The sequence below is a fragment of the Diabrotica undecimpunctata genome, chromosome 10 (assembly GCF_040954645.1).
Source record: "Diabrotica undecimpunctata isolate CICGRU chromosome 10, icDiaUnde3, whole genome shotgun sequence".
Lineage (NCBI taxonomy): Eukaryota > Metazoa > Arthropoda > Insecta > Coleoptera > Chrysomelidae > Diabrotica > Diabrotica undecimpunctata.
The window spans coordinates 70,165,292-70,192,667 of record NC_092812.1 but is presented as its reverse complement, the minus strand read 5'-3'; the positions used below and the strand labels follow the sequence as shown (position 1 = coordinate 70,192,667).

General features: G+C 33.0%; 1 protein-coding gene across 3 annotated transcripts in view; it reads left to right on the top strand.

Moving 5' to 3' along the window:
- Window positions 1-21,526, top strand: part of LOC140452371 (uncharacterized) — a 116,052-nt gene extending 94,526 nt beyond the window's left edge. For all 3 annotated transcript variants that reach the window (XM_072546578.1, XM_072546576.1, XM_072546577.1), the window contains exons 8-11: window positions 11,804-12,019; window positions 13,353-13,800; window positions 13,857-14,057; window positions 18,582-21,526. In XM_072546578.1, the coding sequence (XP_072402679.1) occupies window positions 11,804-12,019; window positions 13,353-13,800; window positions 13,857-14,057; window positions 18,582-18,785 (1,069 nt within the window). In that variant the 3' untranslated portion in view covers window positions 18,786-21,526. The remainder of the gene's footprint in view (window positions 1-11,803; window positions 12,020-13,352; window positions 13,801-13,856; window positions 14,058-18,581) is intronic.
- The last annotated feature ends 5,850 nt before the right edge of the window (window positions 21,527-27,376 follow it).

The following is a 27,376-nucleotide window of genomic DNA, read 5'->3' as shown; positions in this document are numbered from 1 at the left end:
TTTGCGAGAACTGATCGGCAAAGCGAAACGTGTAGACTCATGTTCGGACAAGACGTCCGATCTTGGCCAGCAGTTGACAATATGTGCTATATTAGCAAATAATTGCACAGTCGTCAGGTTCGCCTCTCAGTTCTTTTAGTAACGAGACGTGGGAGTACTAACGTTTTTTCAGAAGCTACGATCTTGTTTGTTCCCTCTTCATGCCTTAACCTCTGAGTCATTGTATCGTTGTAGTTGAAAAAATAAAGTTTCTTCCATAATAAAAAAAAAAGGTTTGAACATTAAACAAACTTGACACAACTCAAGACTCTGCATTTGAACTGAGGTAGAAATCGGAAGAGAAAACACTTGGTGTGTATACACTCGACAAAACATACATTCTGTCGTGCATTTTGTCGGGCATACAAAATGTACGTTTTGTCCAGTGTATACACACCACGTGTTTTCTCTTCCCCTTTCTACCTCAGTTTAAATGCAGTCTTGAGTTGTGTGAAGTTTGTTTTTAATGAATCTTTTTGAGAGACCTTTTTTTTATTATGGAGCAAACTTTATTTTTTCAACTATAACGATACAATGACTGAGGGGTAAAAGGAAGAAGAGGGAATGTGTGGCTTTTGCAAAGAAACCAGTATTCCCACGTAGCCAGCGTGGCCACGTAAGAAGCTAGCCTGATGACTGGTGCAATTATCTGCGAATGAACACCTTATTCTCTTGTTAATTGCTAGAATTGGTAACACCATCCATACTGAAACAAGACACCTGTAAGAGAAAAGCCATTACGCCCCATGAAAGACTCACAGCAACTCTCAGATATATTCTGAGACTCTTCGTCATCGTTTATAGTTTCTCGTGGCATCCTGGAAAAATTCCAATAGGTCAAAGTACCACAAATATGGTTTGCATGTCTTCTACTCCAGTTCAAGAGATAACTCATACTTTTTTCAATTCTTGTATAAACCGATCTCAACTAGTTTTTTTGTAACAGTCTATTTGCCATTGTGTTTATTGCTTTTTATTTTTTATATGTTCCTCATACGCGACGTTTTTTATTACGGTCACTATAATCTTTCACTAGTCGGTCACTAGTTTTTCACTTGCCAGAAACACGAAAAACTTTTATACATTTCAATGAATTCCCAAGAAAATCGGGGTGCAAAGTCTAACATTAGGTTTTTGGGAAAAAATGAAGCGAACTAATAGTGAACTGAGCCAAGATCGGACGTATTGTCTGAACATGAGTCTACACATTCTATCAGTTCTCGAAAAATGATGCTGTTTATACGCCACCTTTTATTCGATAGGATTGATCCTATCACACAAAACTTACAATAAAGGTGCGATCTGACATAACGTGGAACGGCGTTCTTTATCGGCGAAGAAAAATAGAAAATACATAACAGAAAAAGACAACATATAAAAATATAAAGATTGCCCAGTGCTGCCAATCCCGACGTTTGTCGGTAAATTGACACAGTTCAAAGGAAGGTGGAAGCGGTTGTATAACACGCACTTACCACATCAAACTTTCTGACGTGACTAGGGTCAGGGAGGGTCAGTATCGTGGTAATTTTACTATAGAGTGGTCTAACGAAGTTGTTTTGGAATTTTTGTATAAATTACCCACCTTAATAAAATTTTTACCGGCAACACTGGTGGACAAATCTAACCTAAGCCATGATCTCGAGGGGACACGATTCATTGGGGGTAGTTATCAAAAAGTAAATAATTATCAATTTCACACTAACACGGGTGACAACCGTTGTCTCTTTTCTTTTCGTTAATACCGATTTACGTCGGAAGGTTTGATGGGGTAACTACTTTATATTCATCAGCTTTCAATCTTCCTTTGAACTGTGTTAAAATACCGACAAACAGTGGAATGGGCCGCGTTAGCCACAAATAGACAGTTTTGTCCTATCCCAGGGATCGTAAACCACAAAAATTTTCAGAGTAAAAAACGATATTCCACGTTGGGTTGGTTTACGTTTTTTTTTTATTTTGTCTTTTTCTATTATATATTTAACTCCCTTGGAACACGGCTCCACGTTCTGTCTGATCGCACCGTGACCCGAAACGTGGCTTGAAAACCGGCCCTTAGTCTTCATACCCACCATCGCCCTCACTCCGCACTCTATATCCGTATTAGTCGGGGTGAAATGTTAGTCAAATTTACATTATATTTAAACTTTCCAAAAATTCAGATTTCGCTTGATAAAAAATCTCAGTTGTAGATTGATTTTCATAAGTTTCAATATGAAAATATGTTTTTGATGCGTCTTTATTTCTTATTTAATAAATAATACAAATTAAATATATTATTTTTAAAGGGTTTTATACTATTTTTATATTTTCAAATTTGTATTTATATTTTAATAGTCAAAACTTTTTAAACAGTTTATTCGTACTCGTTAGGAATACAAATTTGAAAACCGCCTTTTCTTCATCTCTTTTGACATCACTTACCTATACGATTCGTCAAGCAAATGGAGCTTGTATCCAAGTTTCAGTACCTTGACCATGAAATTGAAATACGAACGCAAATAGAAACTGACAAATCATCCTTTCAAGTCTTTTTGAGTTTCTGGAACGTAAAAAAATAAATTTTTACCAAAAACTAAAGTGTGTAAAAAAAAGTGAAATAAAGTTTTTAAAATGTGTAAAAAAGGCGATAATTTGTGTATTTAGAGAATAGGTACACGTGGTTTTAATAAATAATTATTAATTCAACTGTGACGTGCAGCAAAACACTTTCATCTATTTATAGAACAATGCAGCTCCACAAACTTGAAAGACCTTCAAAAAATTTAAAATGTCTAGAAATGATGGTTATTACATTTCTGCCTCATTCTTTGACAAGTAGAAAACAGTTAAAATTAAATATCAGACAAACATATTATCCAATTTGTGATCATATTCACTTCTTTCATTTAAAATAACTTGATAACCTCGTAATTGAGGAAAAATATGGTTTAAAACAGTCTCATTCTACATTGTACATTCATGTTTTGTTGCAGTTTGTATCATAGTTCAACACATAGCTCTGCTTTTGCATAGCTTATATTTATATTGGTACCTAAAATTAAATCAAAATATTTTTGTTTTTGTGCCACGATCTCCTAGAACTTTCACAATTAATCTTCACTTCTACTAATCCTCCAAATATGATTGTGCTGGCTTCCTACCATTGACATAAACTCTTCTTCGACTCCCAAGTTTTACAATTCTTCTTTTGGTGTCTCAGAAAATTATTACTGCGCATGTATAAAATAATACATGAGTACCTCAGAGGTTAAGTCAAATTTTTCAGAGAATTGGGTGATTAACGTGTTGACGTTGTACATGCCTGAACTATCTTGACCTATGCTCTCTCATTTTGGCATCATTTGATGCCACGCTATTAATTAATCTACTGATTATGTTAAAAAAAATAGCGCTAAAAGGAACTACAACGTTAAAGAGGTTTTATTGTTTCATATGATCAATGGACCCCCAAATATAAAAAAACCGCGGAGTACTATCATTGAAAAGGGTGCGTTTTTGAATAAGAGCAAAATTAATCCTTGGGTGCATTTGGGAAAATTCTATGCACTTTTCGTACATATACATCTACAAAAAAGTTGTTCAAAGTTAAATTTCCTATTGGAATGTTGCCTTCTAATTCTAAAGTCAAAAATATTTTTTTTTAAATATATTCAAAAAACGAAGAAAAAAAAAACAGAAACACGCGATTTTTCTTTTTTGTCCCATAACTTTTTTCCACGGGGGTATAGGTATAGTCATTACTTTACAGAAAAAAAAACTTATGTCCTTTCTCTTCAAAATGACGTTTGGTAGATGTCTTGAGGATTTACAGTATACGGGATACGATTTTTCAAAGTTCGCCACTCACACCATTTTTGGACCAATGTTCTATAACTTTTTCTACGTAGTTTTGGATATACAGGGTGTTTCAAAAAAGGTAACCCCGTCTCTAGGGTAGGTAAAAAACTGAAAAATAATTGGGGTTTGCTTAGCAAAAAATTTTTGTAGCGCCATCCGTTTTCAAGATACAGGGCGTTGAAGAAAAAAAAATTGTAATGAAATTTTATACGAATATGTTTTGGAAGCTGATACATCCCATGGATTTGTTTTTATATCTGATTCTCATATAGGGCGCTAGTTACACGGATCGTACTAAGTATTAGTCAATATAACTTTTTTAAGAGTATAATTATTAATCAAAATTTCAAGTAAACTTAAACATCATTCAATTTTACACGAAAAAGGTACTCTTGGTAAAACTCGATACTGTGTACCGTTTTTGGAATATTTTGATTTGAAAATTATGAAGTAATAATTGATGCTGGTATAAAATAGTTAGTAATTAAACAAAACTCACAAGAAGAAAATTAAATTAATGACTAAGAACATAAAATAAAATTCAATTACAGTAAGTGTTCAAAATGCCCTCCGTTTTCGCGAATACACAAGTCTATTCTTTTTTCTAAAGATTCCATTAACCTTCTAAACGGTAGGGAATCAACTATGATGTCATTAAATTGACGTTGAATTCTTTCTTCCAATTCTTGGCGTGAATTTACCTCTGTAGCATAGACTTTTTCCTTAATATACGACCAAACTGCGTAGTCCAAAAGGTTAAAATCGCGTGACCGAGGAGGCCAATGAATCGGAGCTTCTGCACCTCTACCAATCCATCGATTCGGAAAATGATTACTCAACCAATTACGACACCTCCTATCAAAGTGTTGTGGAGCTCCATCGTGCATAAAAAATAAAGATCTTCGCTCATTTAGCGTTAAATCTTCTAATATCTCGAATAAGGAATTGTTTAAAAAATCAAGATAAATATCACCATTTAAATTTCCAGGTAGAATATGATAACCTATTAATTTGTTACCTAAAGTTGCTGCCCAAACATTAACTTTAAACGAGTGTTGGTAATGTGATACCCTTTTGACTCGTGGATTCTCATCACACCAGTAGTGTGCATTATGGGAGTTAAACATACCTTGTCGCGTAAAGGTGGCCTCGTTCGTAAAAATAATGCATTTTAAAAAATTTGGATTGTGGGCTGTCCTTTGTTGCAATGTTTCACAAAAATCCACTCCAACCGGTAGATCATCTGGCAAGAGCTCTTGGACTTGTCTGTAATGATAAGGATGTAATTGCTGTTCTTTCAGTATCCGTCAAGTACTTGAAGAAGAAGTATTTGTTTGTCTTGCTATATTCCTTACGCTAACTGTTGGATCTTGATCAAGTAAATTTAAAATATTATTTTCTTTATTAATCGTTCTTGTTGTTCTTGGTCTACCAGAATTTATTTTATTTGGTCTCACATTCCCAGTTTCTCGACTTCGTCGTTCAACGGCTCTAAATGTTTTTTTACTTGGTAAGTTTCTTCTAGGAAACTTTTCTGCATAACGTGTCACAGCTGCACTAGAACATCCTAAACATTCGCCTAAGGTTAATAACATGTCAGTGTATTCAACATTTGAGTACATTTTGATTTGATTTTACAAATAACAAGGTTTCAAAACTCTAATTATTGTTGATTTATCGTCATAACAATCAATAAATGTCAGATTTCCATGGCACACTTGGAGAAAATAGAGGTATACCTATTAGAACTTTATCATTACTACCAGCATCAATTATTACTTCATAATTTTCAAATCAAAATATTCCGAAAACGGTACACAGTATCGAGTTTTACCAAGAGTACCTTTTTCGTTTAAAATTGAATGATGTTTAAGTTTACTTGAAATTTTGATTAATAATTATACTGTTAAAAAAGTTATATTTACTAATACTTAGTACGATCCGTGTAACTAGCGCCCTCTATGAGAATCAGATATAAAAACAAATTCATGGGATGTATCAGCTTCCAAAACTTGCCAGTAGTTTCGGCAAAATTGTAAAAATGCGTAAAATTTTTTTTTCTTCAACGCCCTGTATCTTGAAAACGGGTGGCGTTACAAAAATTTTTTACTAAGCAAACCCCAATTATTTTTCAGTTTTTTACCTACCCTAGAGACGGGGTTACCTTTTTTTGAAACACCCTGTATGCATTGGTACATTGAATAGCAGGAAAAAATAATTACCTTTAAAATGGTCTATCGCAAAAGCTTCTAGGACTAATTTTAAGCAAGATACGGTTCTTGCTAAATAAAATGGATAATGTTCTTGGTTCGATACTAAATAAAAAGTAAAACCTATTTTCTGTTCTTTACAATAGTCTATTGTAAAATATTCTATACTTCATTCAATTTCAAGATAAGCTCGAGGTAAACAGTTTCAGACACGTGTTAGGTGGGTGTGCCATGTCGTCACAGCTTGTCATTCGTTAGAAATTAAGTGCTATTTCGTGGTTCGTTCTTATACGCCATTCCTCATTCTCCTGTCTAGGTCCATATATTTTCCTTAAAAATTTTTCCTTCCCATCTAAGAAGTTGCTCCTCTTGTTCACTATTTAAAGTCCATGTTTCTGATGCATACGTTACTATGGGTCTCATAACTCTTTTAGTTATGTTAATAGATTCCCTTATGAATAGGGCATATCACTGCAATTTTCCAGTGTTCCGGCATTATTTCTGTGTTCCATGTATCTAGTATTAACTTTAATATTTCACTCTTCAATCTATCTCCTCCATATCTTAACATGTCTACGGTTATTGTATCGTATCCTGGACCTTGTTATTTTTAATTTTACTTAATACATCTTTTATTTCTTCTTATGTTGGTGCATATAGGTCTGCATCAGCCTCTCAGACTAATCTTAGCTCTTCTATTCCTTAACGTTAGTTTTGTTTATTCAACAGTTCTTCGAAATGTTGTCTCCACCATTTTAGCACTGCTTTTTCGTCTGCTATTAGATCACCATTTTTGCCTTTGTATAATTTTTTTCTTGGTTGGAATCGTTTTTTCTCAAAATTTTTCCTTATAGAATTGTTTTATATTATTTTTCTGTTCATGTTCTTCTAGTCATTCAATATTTTCTTTATTTTGTTACCTCTGTCTAAATCTTAGATGTTTTAATTGTCTTCTACTTACAATATATTCCTCTTTGGTTTCTTCTGTACTGTTAATCAACATTTTAAGCTTAGCTTGATTTTTTTGTTCGATTAGCCTCCATCTTTTTGGCTAGGCTCTCTGCTTTCCCCCACTACTTCTTTTGCAGGTGTTATAATTGCTTCTTTCAAACCCTCCACTTATCTTCGATATTTCTAACCTGATTTTAATTTAGTTTATTATATTATTTAATTATGTTTTCTATTTTCGTTTTATATCTTGCTCTTTTTTCATCATTAGAGGCCAATATATCTGAAGCATATTTGTTCTTTTTCTCACCTTTTCTGTATCCTTGCTGTTAATTTTTGTTCCTGTTTTTTTTTTGTTCTGTTCGTGAAAATCTATAATTCCTTGCCCATTGCGTTTAAATCTCCTAAAATTATTTTAACGCTATAACCTTTGATTTTTCTTGGTTTCTTGGATTCTTGACAAAATGACGCAACAAAATTTTTAAGTATAAATCAATATTTTTTATTTTCGCTATATATCACTTAAAATTTTATAAATTTGATTATTGATTTCTATGCAATGCAGAAATTTTTATGAAAAATAGTTTTTTTTTTCATGAAATTAATAATAAAGAAATTTCCCATTTGTTGCCAACTTTTTCAAACATACTTTATACCTTACTAACAATTGAAAAACTTCTTCCCATACATGGAATATAAAATATAATCATATTCAGCTATATGTATATACCTACATTAATTCATTTTAATTTTCACTTCACTATTTTATTATTTCACTTGCAATTTGTTTAACATAAAAAAAATTGTTTATTACTTTCAAAATTTGGATATATTTAATAAATAATCGACAAAGAAAAATATAATAATTAATTAATTATTAAGTTATCAGTTTATGTATTTTTTCCCTTAATTATCTAGATATTTATTTAAATTAAATATGTAATGTAAATGCCAAATAAAATATAAAATTCGTTAAGCCAGCTCTTTTTACTATTTATATTCAGTATGTATTCTAAATCTCCCGATCATTGTGAAAATAATAGATTTAATCCTGATATCTACTAATAAAAAAATATCTGCAACCTAATACATTTAGAGTTTTCTTATACTGAAAACTAATAACAAAAATTAGTAATGAAAATTGCTACATAAATGACGTAAAATTGTAGCTTAATATTAATTTCTCCAACAGGTGTGTGGCTTATCGATCCGTTTAAGTTAGAATTGCGAGCTACAGCTACTACGAGGAACTTTTGTTTGTAATTTACCCCAGATACTATAGGATTAGTTGATTCGGTGTGACATAAATAACTGGGTAGAAATCAGCTGATATCGGCCCAAAAATGTTGCCAGGCAGGCGCACTTTGATTTGTTATCCTCTCTAGTCAGGGCCGTACTCAAGTTAATTAAAAGAAGTTATATATGAAGAATTAATCCTAAATGAGGCCATTAGACATGAATATGTTTATCTGGTTCTTAATATTGCTGTGGAATAATCTACTCTTACATTTAGGATAATAAGGAAACGAGAAATCTACGACTATTGGAAATTCTATAAAATTAAAAGAAATGTCGTAACGCAGTTTGCGTGCGTAGCCCCAATCCTGGCCTGGAATGGGGTTGCCAAACTAAACAAGATGCGCGTTAACGTAGGTTAAAAGGTTTATTTTATTAATATTTTTTCTAATGTTAACTTCTATGGAAAGAAACCAAAATGCACATTGCTCATACATGCATCAACATATTCTACTTACAAGGTAATATTTTGATTATTCCAGTTTGTTTATAATCTTCAAGGCAATAAATCGATCCCTAATTGTCAAACAATAATAAGATAAGACATGTTTCATTTTATTGTAGATTGGTCTGTATAGTACTATAAAAATAATTTAGATGATTAACAAAATCGAAATTAGTAGAGGACTTTTTTGTTTAAGGTTATTTTTGAATCAATTTGATATTTGTGGACAATAAAAAGATAAGGTAGACATTCAAAATCGGTTATATGAACTTGAACCCCAAAGGTTTGTTTCCTGTGACACAAAGATACAATCAATAAAGAATTTAATTTGAAGAAAACAACAATAAACGGTTTTGGTTTGGAACTTTTTAAATTGATTTTTTATTTCGACTTATATGAGTGTGTAAATCATATTTTTATCTAGTTTAATTGCAAGTCGGAAAAACTGAGAGTTTTTCTATAAATTAAGGCTCTTAAATTAGGCTTCTAATATGTCTTCATCTTCTTCTTGGGATTGGGTATGCTTTCTGATACAATGTTTTTATAGTACTAAAATTAATTTGTTCCTTTAAATTGTTTAACTTCTCAAAAATCAAACACCAAATTTTTTGTGCCGATCTAGCAGGTTTACATTCACTTCTGTCTGGATCATGTGTACCTTTTTTCCTTAGACCAACCTGAAGAAAAGGTGTGTAATTATTTAAGCATGTTCTGTAGAAATAGAAGAGAAATTCATTCACCCTAATCCACTTAACATTGTTTCAAATATTAATTTTTTCATAGAGTATTGGCCTGCTTTTTGAATAGGTATAGTTTTCCTGGTAGCTCTCCAATGTTCTAAAAAAAGCTCTCCAGCAAATACCGCTGTTCTCGGTATTTGCCGATTTAATAATTTGGCGGTACTGGTCCGGTATAAATAGATTTTGATGTTTTCTTTCTTGATGAAGTACTTCTTCGATAAGACCGAGGTCGCTATCAGAATCCAAGTAATCTATCAGAATCCAAGTAATTACGACCTGCTTCACGAAACTTATGCTTTATTATTTAGAATAAGGAACTGAAATAGTCCAAGGACCACATATACCAGGGAAGTAACGATTTTCTTAAGACACTCTTTGATACAGGTATCTAACAACTGCTTTTAATAGATTTGGTGATAACAATATGCAAAATATTAAACGTCATTTTTTTACTTTTAAACGATATATAAACAATGTAAGATCGCTATTTGGTTTTAAATACTAAAGGTGAAAAGTGGCACAATTTAAAAAACACTGGAAGTGTGAATTCTTTCTACAGAATTGTAAAAGGTTTTTGATTTAAATGGAAGAAGACGAAAGATAATCGACGTTTATTAATTGAACGGAATGATTATTTACGCATTAAATATTTGGACAAAATTAAATATTACAGAAGCGAAGGTAAGTCTATTGTATATGTTGATGAAACCTATGTACATGCATTACACACTACGCCAAATGGCTGGACAGATGACAGTGGTAAAGGATTGTTCAAAAACATTTCAAAAAGAAGTAGGTTGGTTATACATGGTGGTGGAGAGATGGGTTTCATACAGAATGCCCTTTTGATTTTTAAGTCGAAAGCTAAGACAGGAGATTATCATGATGATATTATTTCAGAAAATTATGAAAAATGGATGAAAGAACACTTAATCCCCAATTTGCCTGTTGGCTCTGTTGTTGTTACTGATAATGCGTCATATCATAATGTACAAATTAAAAAAGCACCCACCAGTAATTCTAAAAAAATGGATATGATATCTTGGTTGACAGAAAAAAATTTGCCATTTGTAACGTCAATGTTAAAACCACAATTTTATAAAATCATCAAACGACACAAACAAGATATTATTCAATATAAATTTGACAAAGTGCTGCAAGAATGTGGACCATGTGTCTTTAAAACTTCCGCCATATCATCCAGACTTAAACCCTATAGAAATGGTTTGGGCGCAAATAAAAAATGAAGTTGAAGCTTGGTAAATTGCATAAAGTTATTGCATGTTAATATAGTTGCAGTATATGGAATTCTATGTTTAGGAATCTCTGTTATTAATTATTGCCACCCCGACTCCATTTTCAGTTTTAGACGCCTCTGTATAGTATACTGTGTAATCCGAATGGGAGTTAATTAGATATCTGAAGTATTGTATGATAAGATTAGGGCTGGTGCTATTTTTTTGCAATATTAATAGACTGCAATTGACTGTTGGAATTTTTATAATCTAAGATGAAGATGAAGATATATTTCTGTATTAATATAAGGGTGGAAATTGCTTACAGTTAAGAAGATTCATTGCATGATGAATTCTGCGGGAATATGGGAAATTGAACTTTAAAGGGTCATTAACCATGGATATGTCTGAAATGTTATTTATTGGAATTATTTTATTTACAGTTATGCTAGAAGTGTAATTAAAGGTTAATAGCTGCCTATAATATAACTCATCAAATGGTCCGAACTCAAAAGTAGACGATTGAAAATATCCCGGTTGGAGCAAAAATGGCATATAGCGCTAGCAACAAACTGCCTCTTAGATGTATAATTAGTGAATAAAGGTGTCATGTCCTGGATTGAAACAGCACCTTTTTGCACTAAAAAAATTTTAAAAGTGTGAGATTTTTTTTGTATATTAAGCTACCTTTTGATAAACTAAAGGTTAGATTAGTATTGAGAAGATCCAAAAAGCAAGGATAGTCGTTTTTTCCAAAAATGTGATATAACACATTTATCCTTTTTAATTATGAGTTCCCAATCAATACGAAGTTTTGTATATATGAATATCACAATTTTGTTTATTTTAAATATTCACAAAAATGTGATGTCTACAAAGATTCAATCCAAATCAACGAACAATAGGAGAATAGCATTTTAGCAAAGTACATACAGTTGTAAATATGCAAATATAATTTTCAAAATCGTAATATTTGGTTTAAAACACTATGAAAACATTTTTTGTATAGTTACGTTTAGTTATTTATATTTATTGTTAATTTTGTTACAGATTGTCTGGTTTAGATCTATCACCTAAAGTCATATCAAACGATTCAAATCCCTTAGATAAAGTTAAAAGTAACCTGAAACTAGTAGAACCAATTCCACATGCTCAAAATGGTGTCAATTTCTCAGCGCCTATTACCAAAGTTCAAATCCAAGAAATTACACTGCCAACTTCAGAATCTGTTTTCCAACCTATTACACAAAATCAAAATAGAAAAAAGTAAGTACCCGAATTTTTATAAATGCTTTTGTCTGTTAATTCATATTTTTATCACACATATTTATATACGTTTAAAGTTTAAATAAAAATAATTAGCGGGTACTCACTTCATGAAAAAGGATTTGTTCACTAGAGTTATGTGTAATATACCTCATACTAAATACAGACCTCATACTATAAAGAGTTATCCAGGTAATTTACTATCTTCCTTCTTCAGCTTTTTCCCATTATGAGTTCTTTCCTCAAATATTGTATCCTGTCCACTCCGCGTTCTATTTGGCATTCCGTACTTGTATGATTGCCAACTTTGACATTTATTTGATTATCAACTACTGATTATAACTCCGGCTTTTTGTAGTATTTCAATTAGCTTAGCATGTAGTGTCCTATCGAAAGCTTTTTCACAATATACGAAACACACGTAGGCATCTATTTGTTGATCTCTGTATTTCTGAAGGAGCATGTATTGTAAGTGCAAAAAGAGCTTCTCGTACACCAAAAGCGTTGTAGAAACCAAACTGTGTATCGTCGTGACCTTCTTCGCATTTCTTTAAAATTCGGCCATGTATAATTCGGAGAACGACTTTAATAGTATGGGATTGATGAGTTTGTAACCACCACAGTGTCGATGTCTCCGTTTTATCTTCAGCGGTACAAATGTAGATGTTAGTCAATGGCTAGGTATCTTGCCAGTTTTATAGATTTCATTGACAAGTTTAACCATAACCTGAATATTGTCTTTGTCTAGTATTTTGAGTTCAACACGGTTTAAGTTTTAGGGACTGAGTATCTTTTTGGTTTTAACTATATTGCTACCGTACTTATGACAGTTTTTTTTCTATTAATAGAACTCAATACTAGACCGTATCATTTAGTTTTTATTGTATATGTTCCATTATATTCACTTTAATTCCATTAGCCAGCTCTCTGGGGTATCGGTTAGGAAAGATTTTCCCCAGTGTATACTGGGCACGATGGTGTTACATTTCGGGATTATAAAAAAATCTACAGTTAAAACAGCTATGTCATGTTCTCATTTGGGTATTTATTTTGTTACATGTAATTCACACTTTTCCTGTTGTCCTATATATCCATAGAAAGTTGCCTTCTTTACCCGAGTGTAGAGCTCACACTCATAATCTCTGACCGGCGTGCTCTCTAGACATCTACATGTGGAAAAGATATTTAAGAAAATTGGTTTCAAAGGTTTGAATTTGTACCCTTGCTATTGTCTTACGCCAGTGAATATAGTACCCTATGATTCTGTTTAAAATTGTTTTAATATTGATTTTACTAACATTATAAATAACAACTAAATTATTATTTCTTATAGAGTCATGCCAACTAAGGAAATGCAGGGTGCAATGAAAGTCCTGAACGACCATCTTATGAAGAACCCTTCCAAAAACATCAAGAACCCTACAGCTGAAAATATTATTCAAACGGAATGGTTCAAAATATCCAGCTCAGTAACAGCCAATCCATTAGAAGTGGAGGATTACCTGGATGCTTTCGAAGACGTATCCAGCTTGTTACTGGAATACATAGTAAACATGAGTGATTATAGTGGGAACACAGCCATGCATTATGCTGTTTCCCACGGCAACTTTGATGTCGTATCCATTTTGTTAGATTCTAAAGTTTGTGATATCAATAAACAAAATAAGGCTGGATATACAAGTGTTATGTTAGTTTCTTTGGCGGAAGTTAGATCCCAAACACATGCCAACGTTGTCCGAAGACTGTTTCAGTTAGCTGATGTTAATATTAGAGCGAAAGAGGTATTAATACTCAACAAATTGTAAAGTTAGTTTTATTTAATAAATTGACATTTTAGCATGGCCAAACAGCACTGATGTTAGCAGTAAGTCACAATAGATTGAACATGGTGAAGATGTTGTTGGAAGCAGGTGCAGATATAAATATTCAGGACGAAGATGGCAGTACGGCCTTAATGTGTGGTGCTGAACACGGCCATATCGAAATAGTTAAACATTTCCTTTCCCAACCAGACTGCAATTCGACAATTATAGATATGGTACGTACAAATTAATGTGTTTCTTGAAATTCTATCACTTTTGTCTTATTAATCGTCTCTAACGAATTATTTTACATTTTATTTGTGAATTTTTTGACCGGATCCTTTCGGTCCAGGGTAACGAAAATACCAGTCCGTTTAATATGTAGCTGCTTAATTAAACTTGATTTTGGGTGGTTTCTAGTGACATATTACAAACATTTTCCATGCAGAGGTATTGTACTTCAAACTTTCAAACAAACCACAGAAAGAATACTGGTTGGATAGAAATTATAAAAATAAAAACAATTTAAACTTTACCCACGACGCAAATAAAACCTCCGAAGTATTATAACGTTCAACAATATAAGAAACTAGAAAAATTAAACAAACTGTGCTCTTGACCTATAAATGTATATAATGTCGGTGGGTAGTAATACTAATTCGACAGTTAACTTATTTGACCTCGATCTTATAGGCATTACCCATGTTTTGAGGCAGAGTTTCCTAGGATAGGATAAATCGCTTTTTTCCGATTATGACGCCATCTATCAACAATTCGACAAATTGTCCCGATTAAAAATTACTTATTTTTGCACAAAATCAATCTGCAATAAAAAATGGGATCCCTATTTAAGATTTTAAAGTTGCCGTCCACCCCAACCCCATAGGTGGGATCAGGGGTCGTGTTTGGTGTCATTCGATACATGTTTGAAAAATATTTAAATCGTGTTTTTCAGTTTATTCATTCGATGTAAATTTCGCGAAATATTCGACCATTCCGCTTCTTATGGCACACACGGTATAATCTGGAAACATAATTCTACTTTAATGGTCCACAGAACGGAAGCCAACCGGGGGTAGGTTTTCCTATACATCCAAGAATATTGTACAGTCATCCCTCAACTATGAAAGACAAACCACCGTTTATCACATTAAAAATCTGTAGAAATGAAAGGCTCAAAATTGTTTAAATATATGCACCAAAAAGAGATTATGAAGAAAAACATTAATTCATCTATACTTTCTCACTGCACCTCCTACTTCCACTACCTGCTTACTATATCCTCCTGTGGTACTGTTGGACTATCCATAAAATTTTTCTCAAATCTCCCAAAAAATGTGTTGGAAGTCCTGGTCTGACTAATTAATGATTCCTGCTGAAAGACAGCCATTATTATTCCTCTTCATAAGGGTGGTGAAAAATCGAGTGCCTGTAAGTATAGACCTATTGTCTTACTACCGGTACTTTCAAAATTATTGAGATATTGACTTATATCGTCTCTCGTAGAAAACAACATTTTATCACAAAAAAATTCAGATTTTTATCTAATAAATGTACCAGTGATGCCATGTTTTCTGTACTAAATGAGGTTTAACAAGCACTAAACAATAATTTATAACCTGCGACTGTTTTTGTGACTATACCAAGGCTTTTGATTTTGTAAATCACGAAATTTTGATAAAAAAACTAAATTTCTACGGAATTCGAGGTATTTCTTTGAATTGGTTCCAATCTTACTTGGGGAATAGGAAACAAATGGTTAGAGCAAATGGTACTGACTCTAGTCACAAAAGCATTGTATGTGGAGAACCACAAGGTTCAGCAGATTAAAAAATCGATGGAAATTTTTTTATTTTTGCTGATGATACCAGTATCACCTGGAGAAACCCTAATATTGCAACTCTTCATGCAACTATAACTTCTTATCTACTTAAAATAAAAACTTGGTCCGACTCTAATTTACTATCTTTTAACGTGGATAAGACAGTAAGTAGCATTATCCTATAAAGGGGCTCTTCAACCCTTGCTTCCTAGTAACTGCCAGATCAGTATCGTTGATTCTGTAAATTTCTTGGTATTTTTATAGACAGCAATCTTAAATGACCCCTTCATACCGATTTTTTAAGAAAGAAATTAGCCTCAGCCTGCTATGCAATACGATCTGTTTCAAAGGAAATCAATTTAGCATCAAAAAAGAGCAGTGCAGTATCTGATTGGCCTTAGAAGAAAAACCCATAGCAGAAGCTAATTCAAAAATCACGGGATCACACTTCCTTTTTTATATTTTTAGAAACTGTTTGCTTAATTCGTAAATACCTACATGTTTTTCCAGCAAGACCTACACGACTACTTCACCAGAGATTCAACCTTTGATGTTGATTTACCGATCCCGTCCACTGAACACTAGTAAAGAAATATGTATTATATTCGGCAAACTATACAACCAACTCTCTTTACAACTTAAAACTGCAACATCTTTCCCCAAGTTTCGTAAAATTACAAAAGCATATCTATCTGAAAAACCGTATTATTCAGTAGAAAAGTTTCTTAACGAATAGCTAAAAGATTACAGTACCTTTATGTACAAGTAACTAAAGTATTTTTTATCTCTATTTTGGTATCATATACAGCAACTTCAACTTTTAGTTCGTAAGTTTTATTGTTGTTTTTTGACTTTTGTAAGCTTTGTCCATAAAATTGTTCTATTGACACTCACAATAAAGCATATTTCTATTCTATTCTATACAATAGTTGTAGAAAATTTGGAATAGGTAACGGAATCTTATTTGTAAGTAGTAACTCCATCTTTTTCTTCAATACCTTGTCTCCACTGTTTCAGTCTTGGTTGTAATTCCTTTTGAATAAGACTACATACATCTTCTTCTTCTTAACGTGCCCTATAAGTCCCCTTGACGTTGGCGATTAACATGGCGAAACTGTCTCTGTCTTGAGCTATTCTAAAGAGTTGCTCAGTTTTCCTCATTCCTGTCCACTCCCTGATATTCTTCAACAAAGAGGACTGCTTTCTACCAATTCCTCTGCGTCCTTAGATTTTACCCATCATAATAAGTTGAAGAATATTATATCGGTCTCCCCTTACTACGTGTCCAAAATAGGCCATATTTCTACATTTGTGTTATCAAGCAGCTCGCGAGCAGCATTTGCTCTCTCAAGGACTGCCACATTTGTGCAGCCACATTTCAAAGGCCTCCAGACGATTAATGGTGGATATTTTTAATGTCCATGCTTCGACACCGTATAAGAGGACTGACCAAATGTAGCATTTAACCATGCGCTTTCGAAGTTGAAGTTGCAAGTTATCATTACAGAAGAATGACTTCATTTTTAAAAATGTCGTGCGGGCTATCTCGATTCTATGTTTTATCTCTTGATACATACATCACCAGCACAAATTAAGCACCAAAGATTGTAACATAGGAATTTCACTATTATCTTATCCAACACTATCATTTCTTCAGGAACCTTCTATCAATCACTCTTTCCCGTATTTTCATGATTTAGATAAATGTTTTTGTGGTCTTATAATTTGAATATTTTTGGACATATTTTTTTTTACACAGCGACCAAGATGTTGTTTCTGGTAGTGCTCTTTCTGCTTCTCTTAACGCTCTCCATACTAGTCTAGTGATATCACCTATCCCAACTGCTCTACTTTTTTATTTTCTATAGTAACTTCCTTGTTTGTTATTTTACCTTGATATATTATCAATGGTACACTTCCCGTCACAATGGTCCGGGAATCAATTCGTTGTTGCCATCACAGATAACGGAATTGCACAAAATCTAAATATATAAAAAATAACGTTCAAAAATGTATAAAGTTTTTAGATAGGTATTATTTTTATCATTAACAACAAAAAACCGTATCTAATAAATTTAATAACCAGGATAGGGTTGAGCTAATATCCAAAATGTTTAAAGGATCTTTAAACCTAAGGTATTGGCACAGGAAACATTGGAATGCATATACTGTAATTTTATACTTCAATTACCTACCGAACACGAATTGTATTTTGTGTCGAATAAGTTTAGTAACAGGCAAACTACCAAAATTAAATTATTATTTATTACAAGAACAATAAATGTGAAAAACTAACATTATACTTTATCCTACGTATTATAAACTATAAAATATCCGGGACGAAAAAACGCTTTTCAGAACGTGACAGTTACAATCCAATATCTCACTGTAATGTTTTATTATAATAATTTAAAGTTATGTCTAGATTGATTATCTATCATTATTTTTTAATTGAAATATTTTCATAAATTATAATAAAACACAAATCAATATGTGGGTACTAGAGATTATGGAAAATTACAATAGTAATAGGAGAATTTTTTAGGATGCATGTTTAAATAAATGTGACTGACTGATAGAGAATGTTCTATAATGTTTTAGTTTTTAGTATACTCAAAACTGGCGGTCTGTCGCACAGCCCTGCTTTTAGCTGGTTTCATATAATATTTTCGTTGAACTGGCAACAGTGCGCTAGAAATTAGAATGACACATGTGACAAGACCAACGTACACAACTTAAAAAACACGGTTTTTGGTTATAAGAGTTGTACCAGTATACATGTGCATTCTATACTCCCCATATCATTTTATTTACTAACCTCTCTGGATTATATCGGATGATTTTAACAAACACACTTTGGATGGATGGATTTCAAGCTTTGAACATAATTTGTATGAATTAAATAATTTTGTTGTTACATACTTTTGTTTTGTTTCAGGATGGCAGCACAGCTCTAACAATAGCTATGGAAGCTGGTCACCGACATATCGGAGTTCTGCTCTACGCTCATGAGAGGAATAGTCAAAAGTCTCATAACGTGAAGTTAAAAAAAGCAAAATCAACAAATAGTCCGAAAACCCCTTCCTCACCACTGGCTGCAAGAAGTAGCCATCGTGCCTTAACAGATACGAAACCTAAATAGTACTACCCCATTTTTAACTGTGTTTTAACTTAAGGAGGTAATGCGTGTTGTATGTTCTGTTAACCATTGTAGTCTATTCATATACGATGGTTCTAGATTTTTGGCATGTAAAATGCAGATTTGTTAACTCTCATAAAGATGGGAACTTAGAGTTATTCATCCGGTCCAAACAACTCTATCTAGATAAGCATGTTCTAATGTATAATGGAAAAGAATCTTAGTTGATATAATTCAAGAACCAAGTTTGTAGATATTAATTTTGTTATTGAATTGTAATGTCCTACGCAGGTCAAAAATCTAGTTATTCAATAATCAATATTTATGATTCAACGAAGTGTAAGAACGATTGATTAAATAGTTTTTGTAGTATTTTGTACGATATGACTATTGGACGGTAGCTAGTCCGTATTAGAGTAGTATAATTGTTGATATTTTATTATTAAAATTTAAAATTTGAGACATTTGTTACTGTATTGTTATGATATTCATAGATGAAGGATTATTGTCATAATATCAAATAGAACCTTCTGTTTTAAAGATAAATACACAGAAATGGATCCAACTTAAGCTTCAGTTACAAATCTGGAACACCTATCTGGAACATTTGACCCAAAGGACAAGGAACTAATTATTATTATATATTTTGTGTATTTTATTTAATTAAAAAAAGCAGTCTTCTGTGCTAGAGAATGGAAAATACGTGGAAGGAAAAAAGCCTAGAAAGGAGCATTTGCATTTCAAATTGTTGACTAGAATGGAATATCTACCTACAAATTTCCATTTTGCCAGAGGCTTACTGTGATAAAAATCAGAAGAATAAGATTTTGGTTTTTTATTTTTCATCAAATTCAAAACATTGTATATGTCTACCCAAAGGAATGGACGAAAAACTCAAATGTTTGCTTGTATCCACCCAATTGTGTGTACACAAATGATTTCTTAATTAAATTAGTGAGAAGACATCTGTGGTTGAAATCGAAAACTACGACCTGCAATTATACTATACTATGTTTTGACCTAATGCAATAAGTAAAAAAAAGATATACTGCGTTACCAAAAAATCTTTAATTTGAAAGGAGAGTGTACACCCATAAGGGAGGACAGTAAAAGACTTTATTTCATTCTAGCAAATTCGAAATTGTCCAGTCTGGTAAAGCAAAAAATAAGTCGAACTGCAAATATTGCTATGATAAAATTTCAGTTGTTTCTTGTAGAACAGTAGCCAAAGGCAAATATAAGAAAGTCAGTACTTTTGCAATACATGCCCAGATAAACCATTTTTAGATTTTGAGTGTTTTGGAAATGTTCATAATCCAAATAAATAAATATTTTTTATCAGGTGTATTTTTCTGTCCATCCACATTGGTGATCAAATTTTAATGAATTGTAACCATCGAACGACCCATCAGAAACGGTGGGTGCCAATGGGTAACAATATAACTGCATCTGAAAGTTGGGAACCAAAGTTCCAGTCGTTGATATTGGTATTAAACTCCAGTGATATGTTGAGTTCTTAAAGCAGCGGTCACATACTGCAGTATGTTACTTCCAATAATCGACCATGTGGTTCGGAAAGTCATCACGAAAAAAAGGTGGATAAACTTGATATTAGGCCAAAAAACCCAGAAAAGATTGAACAAAATAAATGAATTTTTGACTGAAAATTCCTACTGCATTGAAGTGAAATGACAGCAGAGTTGCCAACTTACAGATATACTTTTTCGACTGAAGTGTGACTTAGAAATTTATATATGTTCTATCTCATAGAACCTAATAGGGTGTGAATACAGAAATTAGAATATTAAGTGAAAATGAAAATTGGAATTTAGATTATGACAGAATATTTAGTAAATAGAAAGTTGATGTAAGGGTTGAGCGCTAACTATTTTTAGAATAAAATCAAAGAGACAAGTTAATCAATCAATAAAATCGAAAGAAATTGAAATAAAATAATTATTCAAAAAAAATAACACACATGTGACGTTACAGATTAATATCTTGTTTTTCCCACAATAAACCAAATGGTATTTTGTAAAATTGTTATATTTATGCTAATAAATAAAAAAATATATAGCTCTGGCACTCCTGAGCAATGCAGAAGATCTTGGCACCAGTACTCGTATCCACCCAATTGGGTATACGTGTTTTAGAAAGAAATTGAACACTAAAAAAAGGCTGCAAGATGAACTATATCACTGTAATGAGGGTCAAATAAATGATACAGGAATTGAAACAATAAAGAGGCACCTATGTTTAAAGATTTCTACAGCTGCGGTAATTATTGATTTCAGTTGTGTTAAGTTTTGCAAAAAAAATTGCTATTGCGAGGATTAGAAAACTTCTAGACCTGTCCCCCACGTACCCATCTATGATTATGGTTATTTTTTATAATTTTTTTAAATTTGATAATTATATAAACGGTACTTACAGGAACCATATTTATATTTCATGTTTATCAGTAATTCAGTAATTGATTGACTTTTATTAACATTCCAATATATAGGATGAATCAAAATCAGTTGTTTTAAATCATTGTGTTGTTAGTGTTTTAAAATCATTTATTAACATTTTACCATATTTGAACAACCTCTGTACTTGTAAAAAATGTCGTTATTGTACTTTTTTTAATACTTACTAATGTAATTCTGTACTAAATTTTTAATCTTCTCATATTTTCTTTATACTTTCTCGATTCAAATAATAAAAATGTAATTTGTAAAATAAAAAGAGAAACAAGTGTGCTTTGATTTTTATTATTGATCTAAGTACCTTAGTCATATAGCATGTGAGTAGTCTTTAATACTATTCATCCGAGAACAAAAAATAAGAAGGGGTCCCTATTATTAAGACAAGATTTAATATGAAACTAAGAATAGTATTTTTAAAATGCGACCAGGCATCCTGTGAAAATTTAGCTACAGGTCTACAGCAGTTGCAAATAAGGCACATAACGAATATCGGTACATGGAATGTGAAAGGGCTGAAAACACAAGCTGGCAGAAAGAGCACTGACAAGATACAGCATTAGAAGTCGCTGTACCAGCTCAATTACACTACTTTGCAGCGATTTAATTGCAAAAGTAGGCAACACCATACAGAATGATCACTTAAATATTTTCTTATATTTTGGTTTTGTTCTTAACCCTAGAAGCATCCAGGGTGGTTTAAAAAATATCCACAACATTGCATTACATCCGATTTTCTAAATACCTTTGTTTCTAAAAATCTTAAATAATTAGTACTTGTCGGCGTACTACTGCTCTATTAGATGCTAGAATTAGCATTTGTAGAATTTATGTCATTTCCTCTTACTTTGGTAAAAAAACTGCTCGGTAGTTTACGGCTGACATCACATACATATATTGTCTGTATATGAAACCATGGATACGTACTACAGATAACAGTATTAATAAATGTTAATTACAAAGATTGTTTTAACTTTAAAATCTTTATTATTTATATTATTACTCACTTAAACGTCACAAAGTTAAATAGAAGAATATACGAAGTGATTGTAATAAAGTAAAAAAATAATACATACATACAGGACAGTTTGGAAAACTTATATTCACATAGGTACATCGTATTGTTAAATTATATTATTCACTTTCATAATCAGATGCACTGTCGTCGTCACTAGAATCATTTAAATCAATCCTAATTCTTCAGTAATTACATCTACGCGACGTTCACTTTCCAAATACTTATCTTCAACCTTGACAACATGTTCACACACTTTCTTCCAGTTATCTACAGTTACTCTAGCAAATTCCTGTTCCACCAACACTTTTACGTCTTCTAACTTATAATAAAGGTTTTGTTTTGCAACTTCATCTTTTATTTGCGCCCAAACCATTTCTATACGGTTCAAGTCTGGATGATATGGCGGACGTTTTAAAGGAACATGTCCAGATTCTTACAGCATTTTGTCAAATTTATATTGAATATGATCTTGTTTGTGTCGTTTGATGATTTCATACAATTGCGGTTTTAACATTGACGTTACAAATGGTAAATTTTTTTCTGTCAACCAAGATGTGTCCATTTTTTTAGAATTACTGGTGGGTGCTTTATTAATTTGTACATTATGATATGACGCATTATTGGGGATTAACTGTTCTTTCATAAATTTTTCATAATTTTCTGAATTCATAATATCATGATAATCTCCTGTCTTAGCTCCTGACTTAAAAAATCAAAAGGGCATTCTGTATGAAACCCATCTCCCCACCACCATGTACAATAACCAACCTACTTCTTTTTGAACAATCCTTTGCCACTGTCATCTGTCCAGCTATTTGGCGTAGTGTGTCCTGCATGTACATAGGTTTCATCAATATATACAATTGACTTGCCTTCGCTTCTGTAATATTTAATTTTATTCATATATTTAATGCGTAGAGCACGAATATCATTCCGTTCAATTAATAAACGTCGATTATCTTTCGTTTTCTTCCATTTAAATCCCAAATCTTTCCCAATTCTGTAGAGAGAACTCACACTTCCAGTCCACTCGTACACATCTTCAAGTCTTTTCTGCAAAAGTTTCAATGATACATGACAACGTTCATCTCATGAAAACGATGAATGGTATTTCTAATAAACTGTTACTCCCTCAAGTCTGTCACGGTTGCTTTCCTTTTAGCAAGTGTTGTAGCTGGAAATTTTAGTGTATTATTTGACTCTGCGTTTGTTAACATACTCGCTCGTTGAATGATCCTTTCTACTGTCTATAATTACTATTATTTTTGACATTTCGCAAAAACGACATGGTTACCCTCGTTCCGTGTGGCGGCACTATTTTTTCCTTCAGTTTTAATTACTTCAGCGAAAATTCGGCTTAGGTGAAAGACACAAGAGAAGAGACCGCTTAATTTAGTTCACTATTACCAACAAAATAGTCTATCCTGAACACCCGATTCAAGCATTACGTAAGCCAACTATGTACTGAAAGTTCTGGATATAGATCGTGTCCAGTAGCAATTCGTGAATCAGATCATATGATTCTCATAGCTAAAATAAAGCTCAAACTTAAATCATACAACAAACGCGGAGATACAAAGAAGTTAGAAGAAACAAGGAAGACCTCGGAAAGGTAGAAAAAAATATGCTCTATATTATTAATGGTACATCTCAAGAAATATGGGAAGCTGTTAAAGATTGTGTAACAACACCAATAAACCCTATAATGATAAACAATTTTATGAATCGAAATACCGAATAATGAACGAAAAATTTCAAATCATTGAGAATAGGATAAATCAAACTATGTAGAGTACAGTCTACAGCGAAAAAGCGAAAAAACTAGTCTGAGAAACTTCAACAAAGAAATAAATCGAAGATTCAAGGCTGACAAACATTATGTGCAAGGAAATCGATTAGGAAAGTAGGATTTTGATTGACGGGTGGAGCGGACGGTATTTTCTTTAAGAGAGGTCTCCGTATACCGTTAACTCTTTTATTGAGACAATTTTGCCTTTCTTCAATTGCTATGGTTTCTCGGATAATTCTTGGTTTATAGAAGCGGATGGGGGCTATGGTTCTGGAGTTTTCAAAATCAATTTTGTAACCTGTATGAAGATGTTGTTGACCTAGAGCTGAAATTGAGTTGGAAATGCGAACAGAAATGGAATCATAAATCCTATTTTTTATTCTACGATTTGTTTGGCCTATATAGGATCGGGGGAAGTCTGCACAAGGAATTTCATAAACTGTTCATTTGAAATTTTGTCTTTGATTGATCAGACCAGAGATGGAAGTTTTTGTTGGGAGGTAAATATTGTCTTTATTTCTCTTGATTTAAGAATTTTGGCGATTTTTTCAGTAACAAAATCCTTTGATGTAAGGAAGAAAAGCTTTCGTCTCAGGTCATGATGAGGGTCTCAGTCTTTGAATTGAGATTGAGTGGGAGATTGATGTCTGTGGATGCTAGTATTGATGTGATTTTCCCCATAACCATTTTGGATGCAGGCTTATTTTTAACTAGAGAGCTCAGTTCTCTAGTTAAATTTTTAACATGAGAGTTGGCATGCAAATAACGATTGGTATGGGTGGGTTTTCGATAAACAGAGTGATGAAAACGTCGGGATTGTTTTTTCTTTATGATAACGTCGGGAAATGGTAGGGATGAATCAGTTTCCACCTCCATCGTGAACTGGATACTAGGATGTATACCATTCAGATAGGTTTGAAAAGACACCAAAGCATCCCTGCCATGGGGCCAAATGACGAATGTATCGTCAACATGTCGTAACCAACATGTGGGTTTGAGCATTGATGTGGCTAGTGCTCGGGTCTCGAAGTCTTCGATAAAGATATTGGCAATTACTGGAGATAGTGGGGAGTCCATTGGGGCACCATTTATTTGTCTGTAAAACTGATTTTGGAAGATGAAATAAGTGTTGGACATACAATGTTTAATGAGAATTAAGTGGTCTTGCTGTATACTGTATTTAGTTTTCATAATGTTTAGAGTTTCGTCTATAGGAATGTTTGTAAAGAGTGAAACAATATCGAAACTTACTAGAATACCTCACGGTGAGATAGGGTATTGTTTAAGAAGTTCGATGAAATGAAAAGAATTTTTGACGAAGGATGAAGCATTTTGGGCGAGAAGTTGTAGAGTTTTGGCAAATGGCTGTGTAGGGCAGTTGTATGCACTGACAATGGAACGTAGAGGAATATCGGGTTTGTGAATTTTGGGTAGGCCATATATTCGAGGTGTTCTGAAATACTTTTTACGAGAAATTAGAGATTGTTTTATGTCAACAGGAAGAGAGGTTTTATTGATAAAGGTTTATGATGTTTTCTCCAGATAGGTTGTTGGATTATTAGGAATTAGGTGTAGTCTTGAGTATTAATGAGATTTGAGAGTTTATTAAAATAAAAAGAACTGTTTAGGATGACGGTGTCAACTCTCATCATGAACACGTGTGGAAGTTCAAACTGAAATGAAATGCAGTCTTGTATTTGGCCGTTATAATTAAAATAACAGCCTGGTACGCTAGCAGCGACATCTATACGAAGCAACAAGAAGTCGGGAGACCTCTCTTCGATAACCTCTATGTAAGAGGCTTTAATTTGCGGTTCACCCAATTTCGCTATAGTACACTGAGAATCCTACGAACCTGTGAGTACAAAACTGCAATATTAATAACCTTCAAAACCAGAAAAGTTTAAAAGGCAAATACCTTATTAGACAAGGCGAAAAGTGATTTTGCAAAAAAATCTCATGGGAATATTTTTCCGAACGAACCCGAGCTTTTCGCCTTGTCTTTATCGATTTCAGTTTAACTTATTGATTATCGATAACAACTTTTTGCTGGTTCAAGTAATTTGGCTGCAGGTTCAATTTTGTTTAGCGGCCAGGTTCTGCTTCAGATCCCCTGTTCCAATGTACGTAAATTTTCGGTGGGAAGGTGGATGAACCGGATTTAGCTACTACTTCACGAAATGCATCCATTGCGTCCCATATATCTTACTCCCATGTATTAAACAGTTTTAAACATCCTTCAAAACCCCAAGGTATCATACTTTCGATCATACCAGGAATAAAAGTTTTCGAATATGTAAAAGATGTATTCAATAATCATTTTCTTGAGCCTTGACGAGTAACTAACGAACTTACGAGTAACTACTCGTATAATTACATCTCAAATAAATGGACTATTATGATTTTACTAACGAACGAATCATAATCCGATTCCTCGTCTACTCTTTTTATAATCTAACACCTATGACGAATCGGTCAGTAGTTCAGCTTTGTTGTAGAAACAGTAAACAAGGCCACGCTTAGATTATTTGCAACTATGCAAACTCGAGTATTTTGGTAAACTTGACATATTGCATGTCCCCCCGATTCTGATTGCAAACAATTCCAAATAAAACAACGCAATGTAAAATATTACTTCGGGATTATGCATTATGAATCTTTAATATATTAATATCTCACCACACAGTGGCCGATCTAGACATTTGCCTTGGGAGGGGAACTTTCAACTTTTGAGGGGAGGGGGAACTTCCAATGAAACATCAACCAAAAGATACAAAAAAAATAAACCCAATCTACATAAAAGACATAAATAATAGATTTTCTTTAATTTTGGACTTTCTTGGAAGGATTTCCCTACTTTCGTCCCGTGTATCCGTCACTTTTGAAAACAATATCCATTATTGCAGTATAAGCAATCCCCCACTTACTGACCAACGGCTTAGGGCGGATGAGTTAGTGAGTGGTAGGGCATCCTTTTGTCCTGGGGTTGAGAAATCGGCGCCGATGGCGGATGAATCAACAAATAATGGTCAACGGCATAAGAATGCAGAAGACAAAGGAGAACCACTGCATTAACGGCTCATAGAGCACCCCCAGGAAAATCACCATAGAATTGACACTGCAATTACAAACCGTTACTAATCATGGAAAGCGAAGGCCAAGATTCGGCAGGAGAGGAGAAACATATTTATACCACGAGGCCTCTCAGGTCGTAAACATGCGAAAACCTCGTGAAGAAATCCTAAAAATAATGAAATCTAATTTTAGAATGTGCACATGGAATGTTAAAAGTTTATTTGCGGCTGGGAAACTTGACAAC